The sequence below is a fragment of the Periophthalmus magnuspinnatus genome, chromosome 23, assembly GCF_009829125.3.
Source record: "Periophthalmus magnuspinnatus isolate fPerMag1 chromosome 23, fPerMag1.2.pri, whole genome shotgun sequence".
In the NCBI taxonomy this organism is placed as follows: Eukaryota; Metazoa; Chordata; class Actinopteri; order Gobiiformes; family Gobiidae; genus Periophthalmus; species Periophthalmus magnuspinnatus.
In genome coordinates, this window is record NC_047148.1 from 22,552,200 (window position 1) to 22,570,615 (window position 18,416).

The 18,416-nt window shown below is 40.4% G+C and overlaps 3 protein-coding genes across 3 annotated transcripts; 1 reads left to right on the top strand and 2 right to left on the bottom strand.

Moving 5' to 3' along the window:
• Nucleotides 1–7,561: 7,561 nt before the first annotated feature.
• Nucleotides 7,562–9,150, bottom strand: LOC117391892 (ADP-ribosylation factor-like protein 3). The gene is made up of 6 exons (XM_055231810.1): nt 9,112–9,150; nt 8,375–8,518; nt 8,196–8,312; nt 8,047–8,097; nt 7,777–7,962; nt 7,562–7,667 (listed from the first exon to the last, which is right to left on the bottom strand). The coding sequence occupies exons 1-6, from the start codon at nt 9,148–9,150 to the stop codon at nt 7,620–7,622; spliced, it is 585 nt and encodes a 194-aa protein (XP_055087785.1). The 3' UTR covers nt 7,562–7,619.
• A 469-nt stretch (nt 9,151–9,619) lies between these two features.
• Nucleotides 9,620–15,160, top strand: wbp1 (WW domain binding protein 1). The gene is made up of 4 exons (XM_033990250.2): nt 9,620–9,839; nt 10,504–10,606; nt 10,738–10,905; nt 11,056–15,160. Exons 1-4 carry the CDS (start codon nt 9,777–9,779, stop codon nt 11,547–11,549), a joined length of 828 nt encoding a protein of 275 aa, XP_033846141.1. The 5' UTR covers nt 9,620–9,776; the 3' UTR covers nt 11,550–15,160.
• lman2la (lectin, mannose-binding 2-like a) lies at nt 15,154–17,921 on the bottom strand. Its single transcript, XM_033989583.2, has 9 exons — nt 17,710–17,921; nt 17,302–17,420; nt 17,029–17,146; nt 16,867–16,949; nt 16,747–16,779; nt 16,512–16,673; nt 16,336–16,450; nt 16,153–16,272; nt 15,154–16,080 (listed from the first exon to the last, which is right to left on the bottom strand). Exons 1-9 carry the CDS (start codon nt 17,903–17,905, stop codon nt 15,938–15,940), a joined length of 1,089 nt encoding a protein of 362 aa, XP_033845474.2. The 5' UTR covers nt 17,906–17,921; the 3' UTR covers nt 15,154–15,937.
• Nucleotides 17,922–18,416: the final 495 nt, after the last annotated feature.

An 18,416-nucleotide genomic window follows, 5' to 3' on the forward strand; every position in this document is an offset into this window, starting at 1 on the left:
AACAAAACTCACACAGACGGCTCAAATATGTGCAGCTCGGTCACTAACGGACACATGACTCTTAAGGCTGGACGTCGCTCACAGCTCTGAGGACGCTTTACACAGGCTGCAACTTTGGGATAAACAGACACAAAAGTTTGCACCAGCTGCACAGTGAATAGACCAGAATTTATAAATGATATTGCATAAAAAACACGACATTCTGAGTAACAAAAACGCTCATTTATGCAGAAATTACCATCAAACCAAGTGAAATATTGCACAGAGAAACAAAACACTGCACAGTTTCCTATTTATATCATATTATCATGTAATTTGACAGTTTTGCTCAAAGAAAACAGAATGAAACACACATTTATTGCAGTTTTAATTAGTTAGACCGACTAAGACAATCTATAATCCTGGGGCCAATGAGCAAACACATGTTACTTCTTGTATTTCTCTCTTGTTTATCATTTGAAACAGTTTCTTCAGGCTGTTGTAGTAACTAAAGCTCATTAATAGATGATAAAAACCTGTTTAAGTTTGTCCTTTTCATTCATTCTTGCAATAATAACAATAAAAATCATTTACTCACATAATATAGCTCTTAAAATATTCAAAATAAAAGCATAAACTGTAAATATACGCGTTAAATATGTGCATAATATGTGTTTAAATGTGTATTTTGAGGAAACACTAACAAAGGAATAACGAGAGTGAGTTTTGGTCTGATAAATGCTGTTTGCTCTCCTAAAAATACTCTCCATTTGTGCGCCCCAGCCAGCTCCTCCCACTCGGCACTCAGGTAATAACTGTTAGCACTGGCACTAAAATCACATCATCATTACCATGCTCATCGCTGGCTCCATCACCGGCACGATTAGAGCCAGAAATAACATGTATATTCACACTGTGCGGCAGGTATTTGGACTGGCGCTGTGCAAAGCGGATCATTAAATATAAGCGCTTGTTCTTTCCAAAGTTAGTCTTTTTCTCTTTCAGGATTACAAAGCCGCTTCTCCGTCGCGCCCGTGTGTGTGATGTGTGATGTGTTCCCTCCTTTTTGCCAACCCTATCTTACATTTTTATTGTTTTTTATCACCTCCCCCCATATCTGCACTCTCTTCCCTCGCTGTGATTGATGGAGTTCGGCAGCGGAGCACAGAGCACCGTGTGGCCAACCGTCCGCGGCAGCCTGCTCCGAAGAAAGACGAGAGAGAAAGAGAGGAGGAGGAGAGATTAGAGAGAGAGGGAGCGAGAGAGAGAGAGGTAAAGGGGTGGGAAGGAACGGAGGTATGGACTAGGAGGAGGGTGTGTGTGCGAAAACGAGGGGAGCTCAGCTGAAAGCCACAGACTTAATTCTATGCATCATTAAGCAGTCTCACTCAATGCAACATCCCCTATACATCATCCACGCTCAGTAAACACAACGATGACATTACATTAGCAACTGCAAATGAATTTTCTTTTTAGAAGGAAATTGAGAATACTCGGCTTCTCTCCCTCTCTTTCAGCCCGCTCCTCCGCCGCGCACTGGGTCTCGCAAATCTCCGCCCGTAAAAAGCGGGTATAAACAGAATAAAACCCCAAAACAACACATTTCGCTGTGCCTTCTAGTCCCAGCTCCCCGTCTAAATAGTCTGGATAATTGTGCACAACGATGGCATCTTTATTTACGCGGAAATATCACCGTCATCTCCTCCTCCAATCTTAATTTACTTATCAACTTTTATAACTTATTCAAATGTGTTGGTCCGGTTCATTTTTTTGTTTTGTTTTTGTGTTATTTACAGCAGAATGCACAAAAGCTGACATGCAGAATCCAACTAAAAAGCTAATAGTATTTGAGCTACATAAATTATCCAGCTAGTCAAATGAATAATTATGTTTTTATTGCACAGATTAGACCCTTTCCCCCTAAAGTGGCTCGCCTCTGAAGCCTGGGAAATCTATTAAGGGCAGGCTATAGATCATCCCATCCACTGTGGCGTGTATATAGATTGGCTGGCTCATTTGAGGAATATTGAATCAGTTACAGTAAAGTAAGCCCCTGGATTGAGTCAAATGTAAAAATCCATGCATGTGTGAGGAGCTGTCAGCATGGGCCTGTAATGACGGATGGCTCCCACTGCCTCTTGCAGCGACTGGTGATAAAAAGTCAAATTATGAGCAGTGGGGAGCGACAGGAGCGAGGGAGGGGAGAGGAGACAAGACAAAAAGAAGTGGACCAGATCCGTCAAACGATAAGTGTAATCAGTCAAAGTGTGGGAGCGCCGCAGACGACAGAAAGCGTTTCCTCGACGGTGCAGTTTGGAGTCAGAGGTCACTGAGGGGTCAAGAGTACGACCCCTGACCTCGGGCTAGTGGAGACTGACACACGAGCGCTCGGGTATTGATCCGGTGTTCACGGTTTACTCATGTTGTTCCTTTAACGACGGGACATGATTGGTTTTCAATTGCATTGATTTAAAAAGTCACTTTTAATCTTTCAGAGTCTTTAGCAGAATTAAACCTGGAACGATACAAAGTCAAAGGAGTCGAGTCATTTTGAGGCGTCTGTACTTTACTTAAGTACATTTAACAGTGGATACAGTATCTGTACTTTATACTCCACTATATTTTTGAACCTAAAAGTAAAAGTACTTTTTAGTTACTCCTGTTTGAGACCTGAGGGTTTATTTTTACCAACTTCATAATTTGAGCAAAATAAAAATTTACAAATGAAACCAACCAGAAAAAAACAATCATGACATAAATACTTTTACTTTTTACTCTTTAAGTACATTTTACAGTGGATACTTTTTACTTTTACTTTACTACATTTGCGAGCAGTATCTGTACTTTCTACTCCACTACGTTTACTAACAGAAAAGTAAAAGTACTTTTTAGTTACTCCTTTTAGAGACAATTTGAGATAATCTGAGCAAACAAAAAATTACAAAAAAAAACAAACAGGAAAAAAATAATCATGTCATATAAAAGCTTTACTAGATCTGAAAATCTGTGATAAATACTTTTACTTTTTACTGTTTAAGGACATTTAACAGTGCTTTTTACTTTTACTTGAGCACATTTGAGAGCAGTATCTGTACTTTCTACTCCACTACATTTTTGAACAGAAAAGTAAAAGTACTTTATAGTTACTCCTGTTTGAGACCTGAAGGATTATTTTTTACCAACTTCATAATTTGAGCAAAACAAAAATTTATAAATAAAACAAAACAAAAAATAAATAAATAAATCAGATCGACTCATTGTTTCTGTTGAGCAAATTCACGACATTTGAAGGTTTTTTCCACGAGAAATACTTCTACTTTTTACTCTTTTAGGGACATTTTTAAACAAGTACTTATTATTTTGCTCTTTATATTATATTATATATTTGCTCCAGTATCTGTACTTTTACTTAAGACACTAGGATCAGGTGGAGTCTCCAGCTTTAATGAGACAAAACTGTTAAAAAGTGGAATGAAAAGCCAAAAAAAGTAAAAACAAAAACAAAAACCTGGTTATACTCAGATCTCAGATGGTTTATAAGATTTAATAAAGCCGAGGGTTTAGTTTCACAAACACATTTGAACTATTTCTTGATAAAATCCCAATCATTACTTCTGAAACTCAAAGCTCATGAGTTGTTCTGATCTTTGATGGAAACACGTCACATGAAAATGAAACAAAACCAGGACAAACGTAGAACTAAACCCGGATTAAAACTGGACTAAACCGAGCTCACGTCACGACCCGGTGTTTCAAATGTCCTGCTTGTTTCCTCTGCAATTTGGAAATAAATGTACGTTAATTATGCAAAAAGTTGTAGGAGTGAAGACGTTTCTTGGACGAGCAGCCAAACGTCTTCACTCCTGCAACTTTTTGTCCATTTAACAGTTTTAAAACAGACATTAATCACACAGTTTTCATCTTCCATTTAGTTTTACCGCAAAAACCTCACCTCGTTTCTTCTTAATGTCATAGGAAACACCGGCAGACTGACCCCCGCTGACCCCCGCTGACCCCCGCTGACCCCTCCTCCCCTCCACGCTCCCCGTTTGACCCAGTGTGAGGTGTGAACTCCATCTTTACAGTACCTGTCCCACACTGTTTATGACACAGCGGTTTAATTAGACGAGAGCTGCTCTGGAGAGGAAAGCGTCCCGCGGAGACGCCCCCCCCCCACATCAACGCAACGACGACGACGACGACGGGAGGAATGTGGCATCTGCTGTTTGTTTTACCCACAGTTATCACACGACGGCAGCGGCCCGGTCACACGGGGGGGACGCAAATCATGTGAGTTTAATGCACGAGATGGATTAGTTTAGGAAAGAATTACGAGAAGACGCTGTTGGAGATCGGATTAATTTAAGATAATGTGTTTATAACTTTTCATCAGTTTGATTATTTTACATTTTAAATCACAGACAAAAGCTGAGGGCCGATTTTGGGCCATAGACTCGTCGCCAAAACAGTGAAAACTTCAAATCTGCGTGTTTATCTTTTTTCACGCTTACATCCTCAATGGGACACATTAAATATCTGATATGAGCTTGTTAAAATAGATTGTCAGAAATATACAGTAAAAAGTACTTTCCTGGAAGCTCGAGGGCCGAGAAAAATTGGTCAGAGGGCCGCGTTTCGCCCCAGGGCCACAGTTTGGACATGCCTGACTTAAAGAGAATTATACAATATTATTTAATTAAAAAATTTTGTCAACAGCAACCAGTTTTAAACACTTATGACTGCAATTTTGGAAGCAATGTGAAAAAAGATAAAAAACGTTGTTGTTGTATAATTTACGACAAACTGCTGCTTTACTGAATACACTTTTATGCTGATTTACTTACATTTATACAGAAAAACTAACCACGTCTCTGTTTTTCTCTCACAGTGTGGAATACCTCTGCGTCCTTCGTTTTGCCTTCGTTTGATCGGCGTCCACTGTAGCTGGGAAACCCTCCTGACGACCTTTGACCTCTGCGTCTTAACCTCACAGAACCCAGAGTTGAGGTTTGGTTAAATACACTGCACATCCGCTCTGATCGTGTGAATTAGTTGGAAGAAAAGAGAGTTTTTAGCTGTTTTGCTTCACAAAAATGGAAAACGCTGCAAGAAAAAGCCAAATAATTTAATAATGAACTTTTATACTCCTGTTTTTAATGTTTATATTGACTTTTTTACTTGTTTTCTTCAGTTTGGGTTGGGTTCAACTGTTTAAATAAAGAGAAAGAATGAAAGAAAGAAAGGAAGGAAGGAAGGAATGGTTAGATTACAGTTGTACTACAGCAGCAGGGGTAAAGTATTTGTTTTTTTCTTGGTATTTTTCTTGTAACAGGTTGGCCGATTACTCCAGGAATTAGACTGTTAATGATTAAGCTACGCAAATTGAAAGAAATAGGGGGTATTTTAATCTCTGTCTCGCTTGGTAAGTTTTCATTTCCTTGTTCATTAGTTTTCTCTTTTGATGTACGCTCCGTGGACCCTCGTAAAACTGTGGGATGTATGAATACGACTGGGAGTACTTCTAAGTGATGCTTGTTTCCCTTTTTTTTTTTTTTTACGTTCAGAGATGTGCTGTAGATAAACCTCGTGACTCTGTGTCTCAGGTCAACACCGCACAATGCTGCATCAACACTATTCAAATATGCTGCAGACCAATTATTAAAAAGTCAATTTTGGGGTTCTTTGCACTTGTTTCAGCGTGAAGCGTCGTGAAGTCAAGCAGCTCTGACATATTAAAATCAGCCAACCTTACATCGCCAGTGAAACAGCAGAAGTATCAGCACGCAGTAACTCAAGGCCAAAAGAGGTAGTTTATTTTTATCACGGGCAAAGGCGCCAAATCATGTTGGTATGAAGTGGGCTATATAAATGCAAATTGTATTGGAGAGCGATTAGGCCTGGAAAGGGTTTGTATGTAAATGCCCCAAAGGATCACAGTGGAGCAGTTGGTCTGTTAAGATTAGTGCAGTTTGTACCACAGGAGATAAACCAGGGAAAAGTGCAGAAAATGCAATTGCCTCGTGGAAAATTCTCGTGAACAAGGTGAGAAGTTTAGAAATTGAATCATTGTAGCGATTTTATGAAGTTGTTTTGTAAATGGAAGAAGGGAAGAATAAGCAGGGGTCAGTTTAGCTCCAGGGAAGAAGAAGAAGAAGATGATGATGATGATGATGCTGGTGTAACTGTCACGTCTGAGACAAAGATTCTCTGCACTTTTGCACTTTTCATGGAGATTTTGCACATTACAAAACTTAGAATCACACTTAAGGTGCATTAAATTATAACAATATAAAAAACAAATCATTAAACCTGATTAAAGCTGATTGTGTAATGACATTAAAGCTGTGGGCACATAACGAGGGTGACCTCTAGTGGTGATGAGCGGAAGTGTTAGAGCCAAAGGAAAAGTGACTCTTCATTTACTGTTTCACCCTGTGCCTCTGTGGAAGAGTGTGGACACTGGGGGTAAAAACATTATGAAGATGTGTTTCCTTTTTTTTAGTTGAGGGATTCACTTTAAAATGACATACTGGGATCATAAATAATAATGAACTAACCCTGAGATGTCAGTTTGTGTCACATACATCCATCTGCCACTTTGAAAAGAACGTGATCGTCCCATTAAAGGGCTTTTGTTTGACTCTGACATGTTCAGTGTGAATTCATCTGGACTTTAGGGCATTTTTATTTTTTGAATGAAAATGAAGGTTTCATACAAATTGTGTCTTTCCAATGATCCATATATTACCATCAATAATTAACCTTTTAGATGTCAACTCATGTAAGTTTAAAATAAATGAAATAATTAAGTATATAACAACAACAACATCATCCTCTTCCTCGGTGGGTGGTCTCATCCTCATCTTCCTCACTCGGGTCAGAGGTCTGGGAGCTCGAGGGTTCTTCAGTATCTTTGCTGTTCCTGCACTTTTCTGGACTGGTCTGATGTTTTGCTCAAATGTCACCATGAAAGTCTTATATTTGTTCTGATAAAGCTCAAAATTACACAAAAATTGCTCAGGAAACCTCAAATTTTGTCCTGTGTATGTGAGTTTTTTGTTTCGATTCCTGCTCAGTTTCCAGTTTTAGTGTTGATTAATATTTTTTATACCTTTGACAACAATAAAATAGACGGCACTGGTCAAAATGAATGAATGAAATGAATTAAAAATGACATTTATACTCCACAAACTGAATGAGATGAAATGATTCAAATGAAAATAATTTGTGCCACCATAATCTGAACAAAACGTCTGAGAAACACTGTAGAGTTTACACTTCTCACATACGTCTAAAACCTTTGAAAACAAGCATCTGTGTTTTTTTGGCAAGTTATGACACCACAGAGTCATCACACCCACAGAAACACTTTTTTTTCACTCCAAATATTCAGACTTGAAGACTCACTACAGACACCCAGGGGAGGATTTCTTTTTTCTTTGAGGTAATAAATAAATCCTCCCCTGGGTCCTAGGAACCAGTTGTTCAAAGATAAGTATGTTTAAATTACACTCTTAGAAAAATACCTTTTATTGAACTCAAATTTGATTCCTTTTAGGAAACGTCACATTACAATGCCGGTAATAAAGTGCAGTACAAAAAAAGAAATACAAACAAAAATAGATTTTCTCCTTCCTCGCTCACTTCTTCAGTGATGTTATGTTCTTACAAACCCAGCTCATACCATCCTGAAAAAGACCACAACAAAACAAACTATTTCATCCTCACACAGACTTTCTTTACACTGGTCTTGTCTTTTCTGTTGTATTAGTTCTGTTTTGTTGACAGGTCTTGTACCTGGAGTCCCTCAGACGTTAGCGCTGAACAAGCCTGGATCTGCCACATACGATCACGGATGGACTGGAGACGCAGACTCTCCGCCAGCTCAGCTGCAGACGGAGCCGTCATCAAGTCCTGCTTATTGGCAAAGATTAACAGTGGCACTGCAGCGAGTTGATCGTCGTCCAACAGCTCAAACAGTTGCTGCAGAGAACAGGACAAAAGTGTCACTTTGTCACTGTGTAGATAAAACTATAGTCTATGGTCTGTATTACTTGAATTTCTCACCAAACGGGCCTCCTCAAGTCGTTTCCCATCTGAGCTGTCAATCACATATATCTACAAACGCAGACAACATGAACACATTTCTAAGAACCAGCTCATGACAGGCCCACAAAATAAAAAATGAATTGTGTCTGCACACAAACAGGTTGTACCAGCACGTCTGTGTTCTCAAAATAATTCCTCCAGTAGGGGCGGATTTTGCGTTGACCTCCAATGTCCCAAACATTCAACTTAAATCCTGATGACTGGACGCTTTTTATATTGAACCCCTAATAAAAGAAGAGGCACATCATTTCCAGTAATTGCATTTGACTTTTACTTTAGTACTTACTTGTGTGGGGGTGATGTGACTCACATCTTCAGCTGCCAATTGTTTTAGCAAAGTCGTCTTTCCCGCATTGTCCAAACCGAGCAACAGTAAACGCACCTCCTGTTCTGGAGTCTGCTTCAGTCTACGGAGAATGGACAGTAAGCCCTGCCAGTATGAATATGCAATTTAAAATTAGCATCAGGATCAGTGTGGAAAAAGGGACAGTTGTCATACCAGGAATCATGTCAGACTTATCTGGCAGCTCCTTACCCTGCCCTGCACATGTGTATTATCTACATGACACATCCAGGAACTGTATGTGCTCAAACTGCCAAGAAAGTCCTGTCCTTATTTTAACTTACAGCGTGTTTCATCATTTCACAGATGACACAAGTGAAGCTCTTAGGGGCACATCAGACCTACAGGATGAGTCTGAAGACCATTTAAGAGGATAAAATACAACATGTCTTCTGCATGGCGAACGTAGGCTACTTAAAGTGTAGCTTAGAGAAACCTCGTTTAGCATCCCGCTCAAATGTAAACACACATGGGCCCTGACCGCCTCAGACGTGTGACTCTAGTACGGCTCATTTCTGCACATCACAGTGAAGTAACTAACGCTGAAGTGTTGATAATGTGATATCGATCCTGCAGAGAGTTACTCACCATGCTGTTGTGCTGCTGACCTCAGACCTGACTGGATTAACCTGCTGCTTTAAGGATCTGATCCATGATCTGAACAGCTGTCAGGGCGTTACCATGGAGACCGTGACGTCAGCGTAAACAACAGGGAACATTTTTATATGATTCACTTGCATTATTTATTTTGAATTGCTTTCTTATAAAATCCACAACCACATGCCCTGAAACCCACTGAATTACTTACTGAGTCCAGATGTTTTAATCCTCATTTATTTAGATTCACGTGTGTTGCTCCAGTTTAATGTGGACTGTATGTGATATTTTATTTTTAAGTCTATTTTTTTATTATTTTAAGCTATTTATCTATTATCTTGTTTTATTGCATGTACCATTTTCCTTCTGTTCTTTAACTGTGCGGTGCAATACTGGAATTTCCCCACTGTGGGACTAATAAAGGCAGATCTTATTTTATCTTAATCCTCATTTATTTAGATTCATGTGTGTTGCTCCAGTTTAATGTGGACTGTATGTGATATATGTGATGATGATGATGAGGAGGAGGATGATGATGAGGAGGGGGAGGATGATGCTTTATTGTTTTGCTCATAACAGCAGGTAAACAGCGCCCCCATCAGCTCAAACCTGAAGTGTCTCATTACTCACGTCTTTCCAGGAGCAACAAAAACAAGCTGCACAGTGGGTTTGTGCTTTCACCTCCTCGTCTCTATTTAACCCGGTGCTATATGATTTCCGTCGTGTTCGAGGCTGTGAACCCAGAGAGATGCCGCAGAAAACGCTGGGATCCGTTGTAGTTGCGCTTTGTGCCGAGGCCTGTCTGGTGCAGGTAAGCCGCGGAGGGAGCGCTCAGGGGCGGCGCGGTTTTCAGGAAAACCCGGGGACTCTGGGCAGGGCGAAGGCCGCGGGATTTTTTTTTTTTTTTTTTTTTTTGTCTCCTCCACAAAGAGACACAGTTGCTCTTTTCTCCTGGAGTCATCCGATTTAAAGCATTTATCAGCAAAAGTTAAAGTAAAAAGGCTAAAGTATTTTGACGGTTGAAGCAGTTTTAAATGTGCAGTTAAGTGTTAGCTTAAATGTGGCTAACTCACATCCGGGCTCTGTTTGTCTCAGGCTCCAGGGTAAAAACAGCTGAAGGATTTTAAAGACTTTATGTGTATATTTAAGAAATACAATCTGTAAAAGTGACAGGCCGAGCAGTGATCATTTTAAAAGTTTATTTTTCTTTTCTGTGCAGATGACCTACATTGTCCTGCAGCATAAAACATAAAACACTAAATGTCCTTCAGACCACAGTAAACAGACTCTACAATGAAACATCTGAAAATCCTCAACTCAATCCACAAGAACAGCAATAATTTAAGAGTAATCCACTGTTTTAAGAGTCTGGAAACACCAGGGCTGTGGAGCTGTAGAAATGTGTTAAATTAATCCATGTAAATGTTTTCTGGTTTGTCCTGTTCTTATCTTGGTGCTTCTTTTTTTTTTTCCAGGCAAAGGAGTTTTGTTTTGGGGTAAATAATGAGCAGTATCGCTGTGAGATGGGCTACTGCTGTGGGGAAACTGAATGCTGCACCTACTACTATGAACTTTGGTGTGAGTATTTGCCTCTCTCTGCCACACTCTGGTGCTGTGTTAATACCCACGTGTTAATTCTTGGCTCGTACATAGATGCAGCTTATAGTAGTGATGGGACAGTTAATTCTGAACAATCTTGTTTTTTGTAGGGTTCTGGCTGGTTTGGACCCTTATTATCATGCTCAGCTGCTGCTGTGCATACCGTCACAGAAGAGTCAAGATGCGCTTACAGCAAGAGCAACGTCAGCGGGAAATCAGCCTGATGGCCTACCAGGGAGCGTCCAGCTCCTTTATTTCTCCTCCTCCACTTAATTTGAGTGAGTGGCTTTTCATTAGTTTTTGTCATCTTTAGATATGAAACTTAAATGACCTTTGTGAGCTAAGATTAATACAGTTAATTCTTCTTGAACCAAAAGACAAATCAAACAGACTTTGAAGTGTAAGCTGCTGTGCTTCTGCTTTTGAAGGGCTTTGGAATGACTGCAAACTTCCTGATTATGAAGAAGTGGTAGGCCACCCCCCGACACCACCCCCTCCATATTCAGAGAACCCTCCAGATGTTGCTCCTCCTCCCAGTGCTGCACAGGTGGTTTCTCCTCAGTCACAGGTAAACTCTGAAGCTGAAGGTACAGGAGGCACAGAACCCTCAGCCCCTGTGTTAGACGAGGAAGCAGAGCCCATGCCAGTCCAAGCTCAGTGTCTGCCTGTGGAGAGTGGAGAGGAAGAGGAAGATGAGGAGCTCAACACTCGTCGCCGCCATGTTACAGGTGATTCAGGGATCGAGGTGTGTGTCTGTCAAGTGGACGCTGATGAGGATAGTGATGAAGAGCACCGCATGTGTATGGCCACGAGTGGAGACTACTGCTCCGCCCGACAGCAGCAGCCTTTTATACCGAAAGAGCATCCCGCGGAGGTGCCAGGCCAGAATGCAAACACCAGCACCGGTGATCACATGGTTTGAACTAAGGCTTTACGCACTAACCAGCATACTGACGTGGCTGTCTGGTTTTGTAGACAGGACAAGCTGTAGCCGTCATTATTACCACGAGGAATGTCTGTTATATTTTTAACACATGAACAGTTGGGTTATGTTGATCGAAGCTTTAAGGAGGACAAAAACAGGAGGGAAGATGATGGTTCAACATATTGTTTTGCCTTTGTCCAGTGTGAAATCTTTCAAAGCAATTGGTGCTCTGCTTTTTTTGGTTTCATTGACATTTTTTTAAAACTGAAGGGGAACAACCCTGTCTCGCTCTCTCCCTCTCCTTTCTATAAAGCACCGCCGTGTTTCAGTAAATGTCCTGCTCCTCCTGGCCTGAAACATTTCTATACAGAGAGCTGCCTGACGTTGTATTTCTACTACTAACTACTAACGCTGGCTGCTTGTAGCTTGCCGCATTGGTCAGCCACATTTCTGTCTCCCTACTTTGTTCTACAACTTACCAAAGGGAGTCCTAAAGACAGAAGGAAGACCCTGGATAAACAAACAGGAGTCCATTTCTTCCCATCAGACTTTGCATGAGAGCTTGCAGTATGTGTGGCCTGTGTAATCTGGGGCACAGCTGCACAGTGATGTCAGCTCTGAGGTCATGGTAACCAGCATCTGGTGTGAAGCCCATGGGGGCGTCCCAAATGGAGCAAATCCAGTTAGCCCCTGATTGTATGGAAAAAAATGTAATCTTGTTAATTAGTCTTTTTTCATTTTAGTATCTTAAAGTTTGTAGTTTTTTAAAAATATCAGACTTTCTCATATTGGACGTGTGTTCAACAATGAGCATGAGTGTTTGAGTGGTTTGCTTACATAATTTATGGACTGAATGCATGGGACGTCTGCACCCATGTGTAATTAAAAACACAGTTGGAAGGGCACAGCAGCCACCAAAATCTAATCATTAAAAAGCTCTGCGGTGGCTGTGTTATGATGGTTGATTTGTGCTGCCAGTTGCTTGAAGTTTAAAGAAACCTGTTTTTTATACGTAACCAACTGTGCTTTAGTCGATGTCACAGGTCTTTAACGTTTCTTCTGAGTTTCTGATGTTTAAAAATAGTGAGCAAACCCAAGGCGGTTTTTGGAGTTGTGGTCTGAGAAATTATCAATTCCATACACAGCTTTTTGGAACCACATCATTCGCTTTTGAGCATTTTTTTTTTGTTTTTCAAATGCAGATGCCGGGCCAGACAGGCATCTGATAATGGCGTGCTTGGCTCTCTCTGGCCCTCGATGAGAGTGTGTGTAATTTGCAGTGGTAATTTCCATTGGCTGCAGAGCATGGGTGCTTTTAGAAGTGATGTGAAATCTGTTTTGGCCCAGCTATAGCTCCTTAACCTCTTGCTACTCTGTTTGTTCTTTCTAAAAAAATAAAAAAATGACGAATATATCCTGAATCTACAAAAAAAAGAATGTTATTAGATGCAAATTGCGTGTAGATGGCCACAAAAGGCAAGGCAAGTTTATTTGTATAGCACAATTCATACACAAAGTAATTCAAAGTGCTTTACACAATAAGAAAGACGTTAAAATCACAATACAACAAATCAAAACATAAATAAACATCATAAAGTTAACGTTAAAAGAGGCGAGTGCAGAATAAAAGCGTTTCAGAACCACTAAACAAGTCCCTGGAGGGAATTTCACCACATTTGCATAATTCTACAAAGCAAAAAAATGTAGTTTTGTATGAATCTATTTAAGGCAATAATAAGAATTTCAGGCTTGTGTGTAATTCTTAGAAGTAGTAAAGCTTCGTGTGAAATGACAGGAGGAACGTGGTGGCCCCTGAAAACAGATATTATGACTCCAACACGCCACAGTCACTTCAGTTCTGCTTTGCTCTTTCAGTGATACAGTAAAAGCTCAAGTGACGAGGTTATTTTAATGCATGTGTAGTGAAAAAGTGAAAGTTGTCTGCCGCGTAATGTTCTCCCGTAGTAAACGTGTCAATAGGGAGACGGACGTACTCCACGCGGAATAAAGAACAAATGCCTTGATCACGCAACTGCAACAGAGACCCAGTGATACAAGGTGGACATGGTGTTTTTTGTTTGTTTTTTTAAACTGTAACTGTACAGAGATGTGTTTTTGTATTGAAAGTGAAACGCTTTTTTTGCCTGTGGAGGAAACGGATGTGGCTTCAAACATTTTCAAACCACATGATTTAAAGCTTTGTTTGTGTCTGAGGAAGCTAAAACTGTAATGAGACGTGTATGTATTCTTGGTCCGGAGTTGTAGACGTTCTAGTGTTTTATTGCTTCGTATGGATATTTGATTGTTTTGTGACGTCAGCACGTTCACTTAGACTCGTCGCTTTCAGCATTTTTTTCATAAAATTCTCAGTTTTTATGACGATGGATGTGTGTGCTGCACGGGAGATGCATACTCTTGCGTGCAGAGTTTCTACAAATGTACATGTTTACCCAGAACAAGGGCTATAACATCACTTACCTTATCACGTACCTACTCATCATTTTCACGCCTGTTTTAATTAAAAGCCACCAGAGATTGACTTTATGGTTAGCAAGTCTGTATCTCCTCATTGTCCAACTTAAGTTTTGTATTTGTTTTGTTGGATTCGGAGTCCCAGACATAGTACGCGTGTGTGTTGTTGCCTCCCACTATGAGGACGTATTCCTCAAAGGGCACAAAGCATTTAATTTGTACACTGTATATTCTCACCAGCGTGTCCTTTTCATGTGCATGTCTTGTTTTCCCACGTTCAGGGATATTCAAAACAAGGAGTGCTACAGTTGGACCACACTTAAAACATTGTGATAAGCCAAAAGAGTAAGTCGTAGTCTGGATGTGTTTTGCGTTTTCATCTTTTCTTTACCCTAGGCTATGCAAAAACATGACTGTTATATGCTGCACCCTTCTGTTGTTTTCCTGTGAGTACCAGTACTAGCAAAATAAACCCTGTACTTGTGACACTGCGCTGTACTGTAATCTACTTAGACGTGTATGTACTTTGTGTCAGGAGGAAACGTGTGTGTGTGTGTATTCTTGGAGCTTTATGATGTGGCTGCAGTTTCCATATTTTACCACGAGTTCACCGTCATACGAACGGCGTGTTTGTATTCGGATTGTTCGGTTTAGACGCTAGTAAAGATTGTGATGATTTTGTTGACTTACATGGCGCTCCGTGTGTAGACGTTTGGCACACATCGCGTTTGTTTTCTGTCTTCAGTCATAATTATTTTAACAGAATGTGCATCTGTTGCCTTTTAATCACGAGTTATTCCATCACTAACGCGTTGTCTGTATATTCTACATATGAATGACCTCAACCTGGAACACAGACGTCACATTTTAAACCTTTTTGCACCATGACACGTTTATCTTACTACTTTTAAACATTTCATTTACGTGCCATGGTTTCCCTTTGTTTTGCCAATTTGAAATACTGTGGCTAAAGTGGCAGTAAAGCCCCAAGACCGGAGTGATTTTAAATCCGAAAACAAATCTAAAATGAGTTGGAAACGCACTGAATAAGACAACATGCTTTATTTGGAGCATGTCTACTGTGTACTCTTTAGGTCATTTGTATTTTATTTTTTTAATAAAAACCTTGACTTTCAGCTGCCCGTCTTTGTGCTTTCTTTGAACATATTAAAAACGTTCTTTTTTTTTAGGAGACATTCTGCACAATTCACATTTATGAGCTTTAAAAAAAATGTAATATGGGTTTTTCCTTCGTTGTTCGCTTTCTGAGTTAAAATTTGACTCATGCATGTTTTGGACTAATCAAATTACCTGCCCCTTATCCCTGTCTACATCCTGTCATGTTTAAATGTTCAAAAATATTGCCAATTTTCAAAAGAATTGAGTGTAAATGTAAATGGCGACAGTAAAATGCCGCCGCAGCAAATGATCAGCTCTGCAGTTTTGAATCGGGCGTCAAAGTGTCAGTATTATGCCCTTCAATTAACACATTTAAAATTGTAAATAAAGCATAGTTCAAAAAAAATATATAACAGTAGCACAAAACTCAGTGTGTACTTCATAAATGTACTTTATATTATATACTTCAAGAAGCTGAACAACCAGTCGTTCTGCTATGTAATAAATAGAAATAATTTAAAATAAATAACATGTTAAATATATGAATCTTGTGTAAAATTGATTAAAATTCATCTCTGCATGCAGCTACAAGCGTTTCAACATCATTCTGTGTGGTCATCAGGTAAAACATCTCGCACACGTTTGTAACAACAGTCTGAACAGTAAGGCTGGGCTGGTGTGCGTCCGGCGGCCCGCGGTCCGTACAGGAGAAGAGTCTTTTGAACCATAAACCCGTCCTCTTCTGGGCCAGTGTTATTAGAGTTCAAGTGGACCACAGACCGGTCACTCGTGGGTCAATAGAAGCGCTTACGTCTGGTCTCATTCCAATGACCATAGAGAACTAATCCGACGACGATTAGAAAAATACAACCCAAAATGGAGAAAAGCACAGTGAAGAAAATGGCTATGTTGCTCATCCCCTGTTCATTTGCTTTCCCTGGAAAAAAAAAAAAAACATTTAATTAGTCGTTCTATTAAAAGGTTACGCAGTGAAAGTAATGAAACTTACATCTGATCAGTTCTATATTATCCACACTTGGTATAGTTATCTCCTCTTCATCCTCATCCTTGTTTTTTTGACTTATTACAGTGATTTGATACAGCTTCATGGAAATTATGTCATGATTATCTATAAGGTAAAAAGGGAAATTAGTGAACAACACATGTATGAGGCTGGGCACTGGTCGTTTACCTGTGAGATCTCCAGTCAAGGCTGAAGCTCCAAAGTAGTAACCCTTGGGCAGACGCACCCCTGGTAAATCTAAACAGTCCCTCCACTCGTGCTGTCCATCGATGTCGATCATCACCTAAGAAGGTAAATCACATTTACACACACATATTTCCTTAAAGTTAGAAGGTGTGTCTTACCGTTAGTCTGCGGCTGACGTATCGAATGAAGAGAAAAGTGTCGTGTTTGAGATTGCGCACCATGGCGTTGCAGCTTCCCAGCTCTGTGGGTTTTCCATCTCTCTCATGGTCATAACTGATTGTGCCGTTACCGACCATGGCCAAAACGAGAGGGAAAATCCTCTTGTGGGCGGAAAAAAACATGTTGTCATTCTATCACTCTGCGAGGTTTAAGTAGGTGTGAAGTAACAGTTACCTCAGTGCGAGGGGTGTATCTTTTCTTTTGAGCCTGTTTTCAAAAAAGGTAAAATGCAGAATGAAGTGCAATTACTTACACTGAAATTTACATAATTGTATTTTATCCTGGCGTACTTGCCTCCAAGTGTTTTTCCTCGTTAGGATATGTATCAACAAACACACCCAGGCCTGTAAAGTTGTCCATGTTTCCAAACACAGGACCTGCCAGTGACAACATAACAAAGTCATTGATTTTGGACACAAATATGAATATTGTGCTGTGAGTTATCAGCGGTTAGACCTTTATGCATTCTTTCTTTGGTGTACCAGACCGCCAGGCCGTCCCCGTTCAGGTTCTTCTTTCCCTGACCGTGGATTTTAAAGTGCACCTGCATTTCCCAGTCTTTAAGATGGCAAGGCTACAAACAGTAGAACATCTTTAAAAACACTTTAAAAAGTTTACAAGGGCAGTTCATAACAGGTTCATGAAGGAATAAGCTGCATTGTTTAACAATATAAATCAGTTCATTCACACAGGACAGATGACCTTAAATAACATGTTTGTTTTCCTCACCACGCGGCTCCACACGGCTCCCTGGCGGCTCTGCAGGTCAGGTGTGAGCCGCACCTGTTCTGTCGTCACCATGGCGTCACCCATCAGCTCCCAGTGGGAGGAGCCTAAAGATCCCACACCTGGAGACAAACATCATCAGGACAAAGAGACAGCATAAAACCCTGACCAGAGGTAACAGAGGAAGAGGAGGAAGAGGAGGAAGAGGCTCCCTGTGAACTGGACTACAATAAAAGAACGAGAACGAGTTTGTATCAATGGGTCAAACTGAGCTGTGGAGCCACGGCAATGTCAATCTGTCATTTTGCCCAAGCACAAAGATTATATTCATCTGATTTACATTTATCTGCAAACACACAGCACAATAAATGAAATATAAACATAAACCTGTCCCACATAAAGCAGCTGTACCTTGGTAAGGTTTGGAAAGAGAAAACTCTCGCTTTAAAAATTCCTCCATCTCATGATCGTCGTCAGAAAAACAGCTGCTCATGTGCAAAAATAAAAGAATATACAAATGCATCTTGTGGCTTAAATTAAAGCCCCTAAACCACATTTTAAAAGGACTAAAATGCTCGCTCCAGCGGCGCGCAGCGGCGGACGCCATTGTGCTCAAACAAGACACGCCCCCTGCGTCACTGCTGCGCTCCTATTGGTTCAGAGATCTGCATGGCTGCTTCCCATTGGTGCGTTGGACTGTCAGTCACACCTGAAGCAAAGTGTCCGATAAAATTACACGCGTAAAAGCTTCTTTATTTATTATTATTAATTATACAAATGTTTATTATCTGAATGGGTAAAAATATAATAATTATTTCCTTGTTACAGATATTTCCAGCAACCAGGTTTAATGCAGCTGTTGGGTGTTTCTAGATTGTTCTCGCTTCTTGTTGTCTCACAATTAAACCTAATGTCCTTTGTCTTAGGTTTTATCGTAAATTGTAGACTTCGTAGACTTGTGTGTGTAGAATATGTGTTTGTCCAGTGTGTTTTCTCCATGAGACATTCATCTGAATCTGGATGTTTCTCTCAGACTTGCAGCCGCCTCCTCTCGCCGCTGGAGGGCGCTGGAGTCTGTGGTGGCGCTCGACACGCCCCGACCAGCCCCACGAACAAGC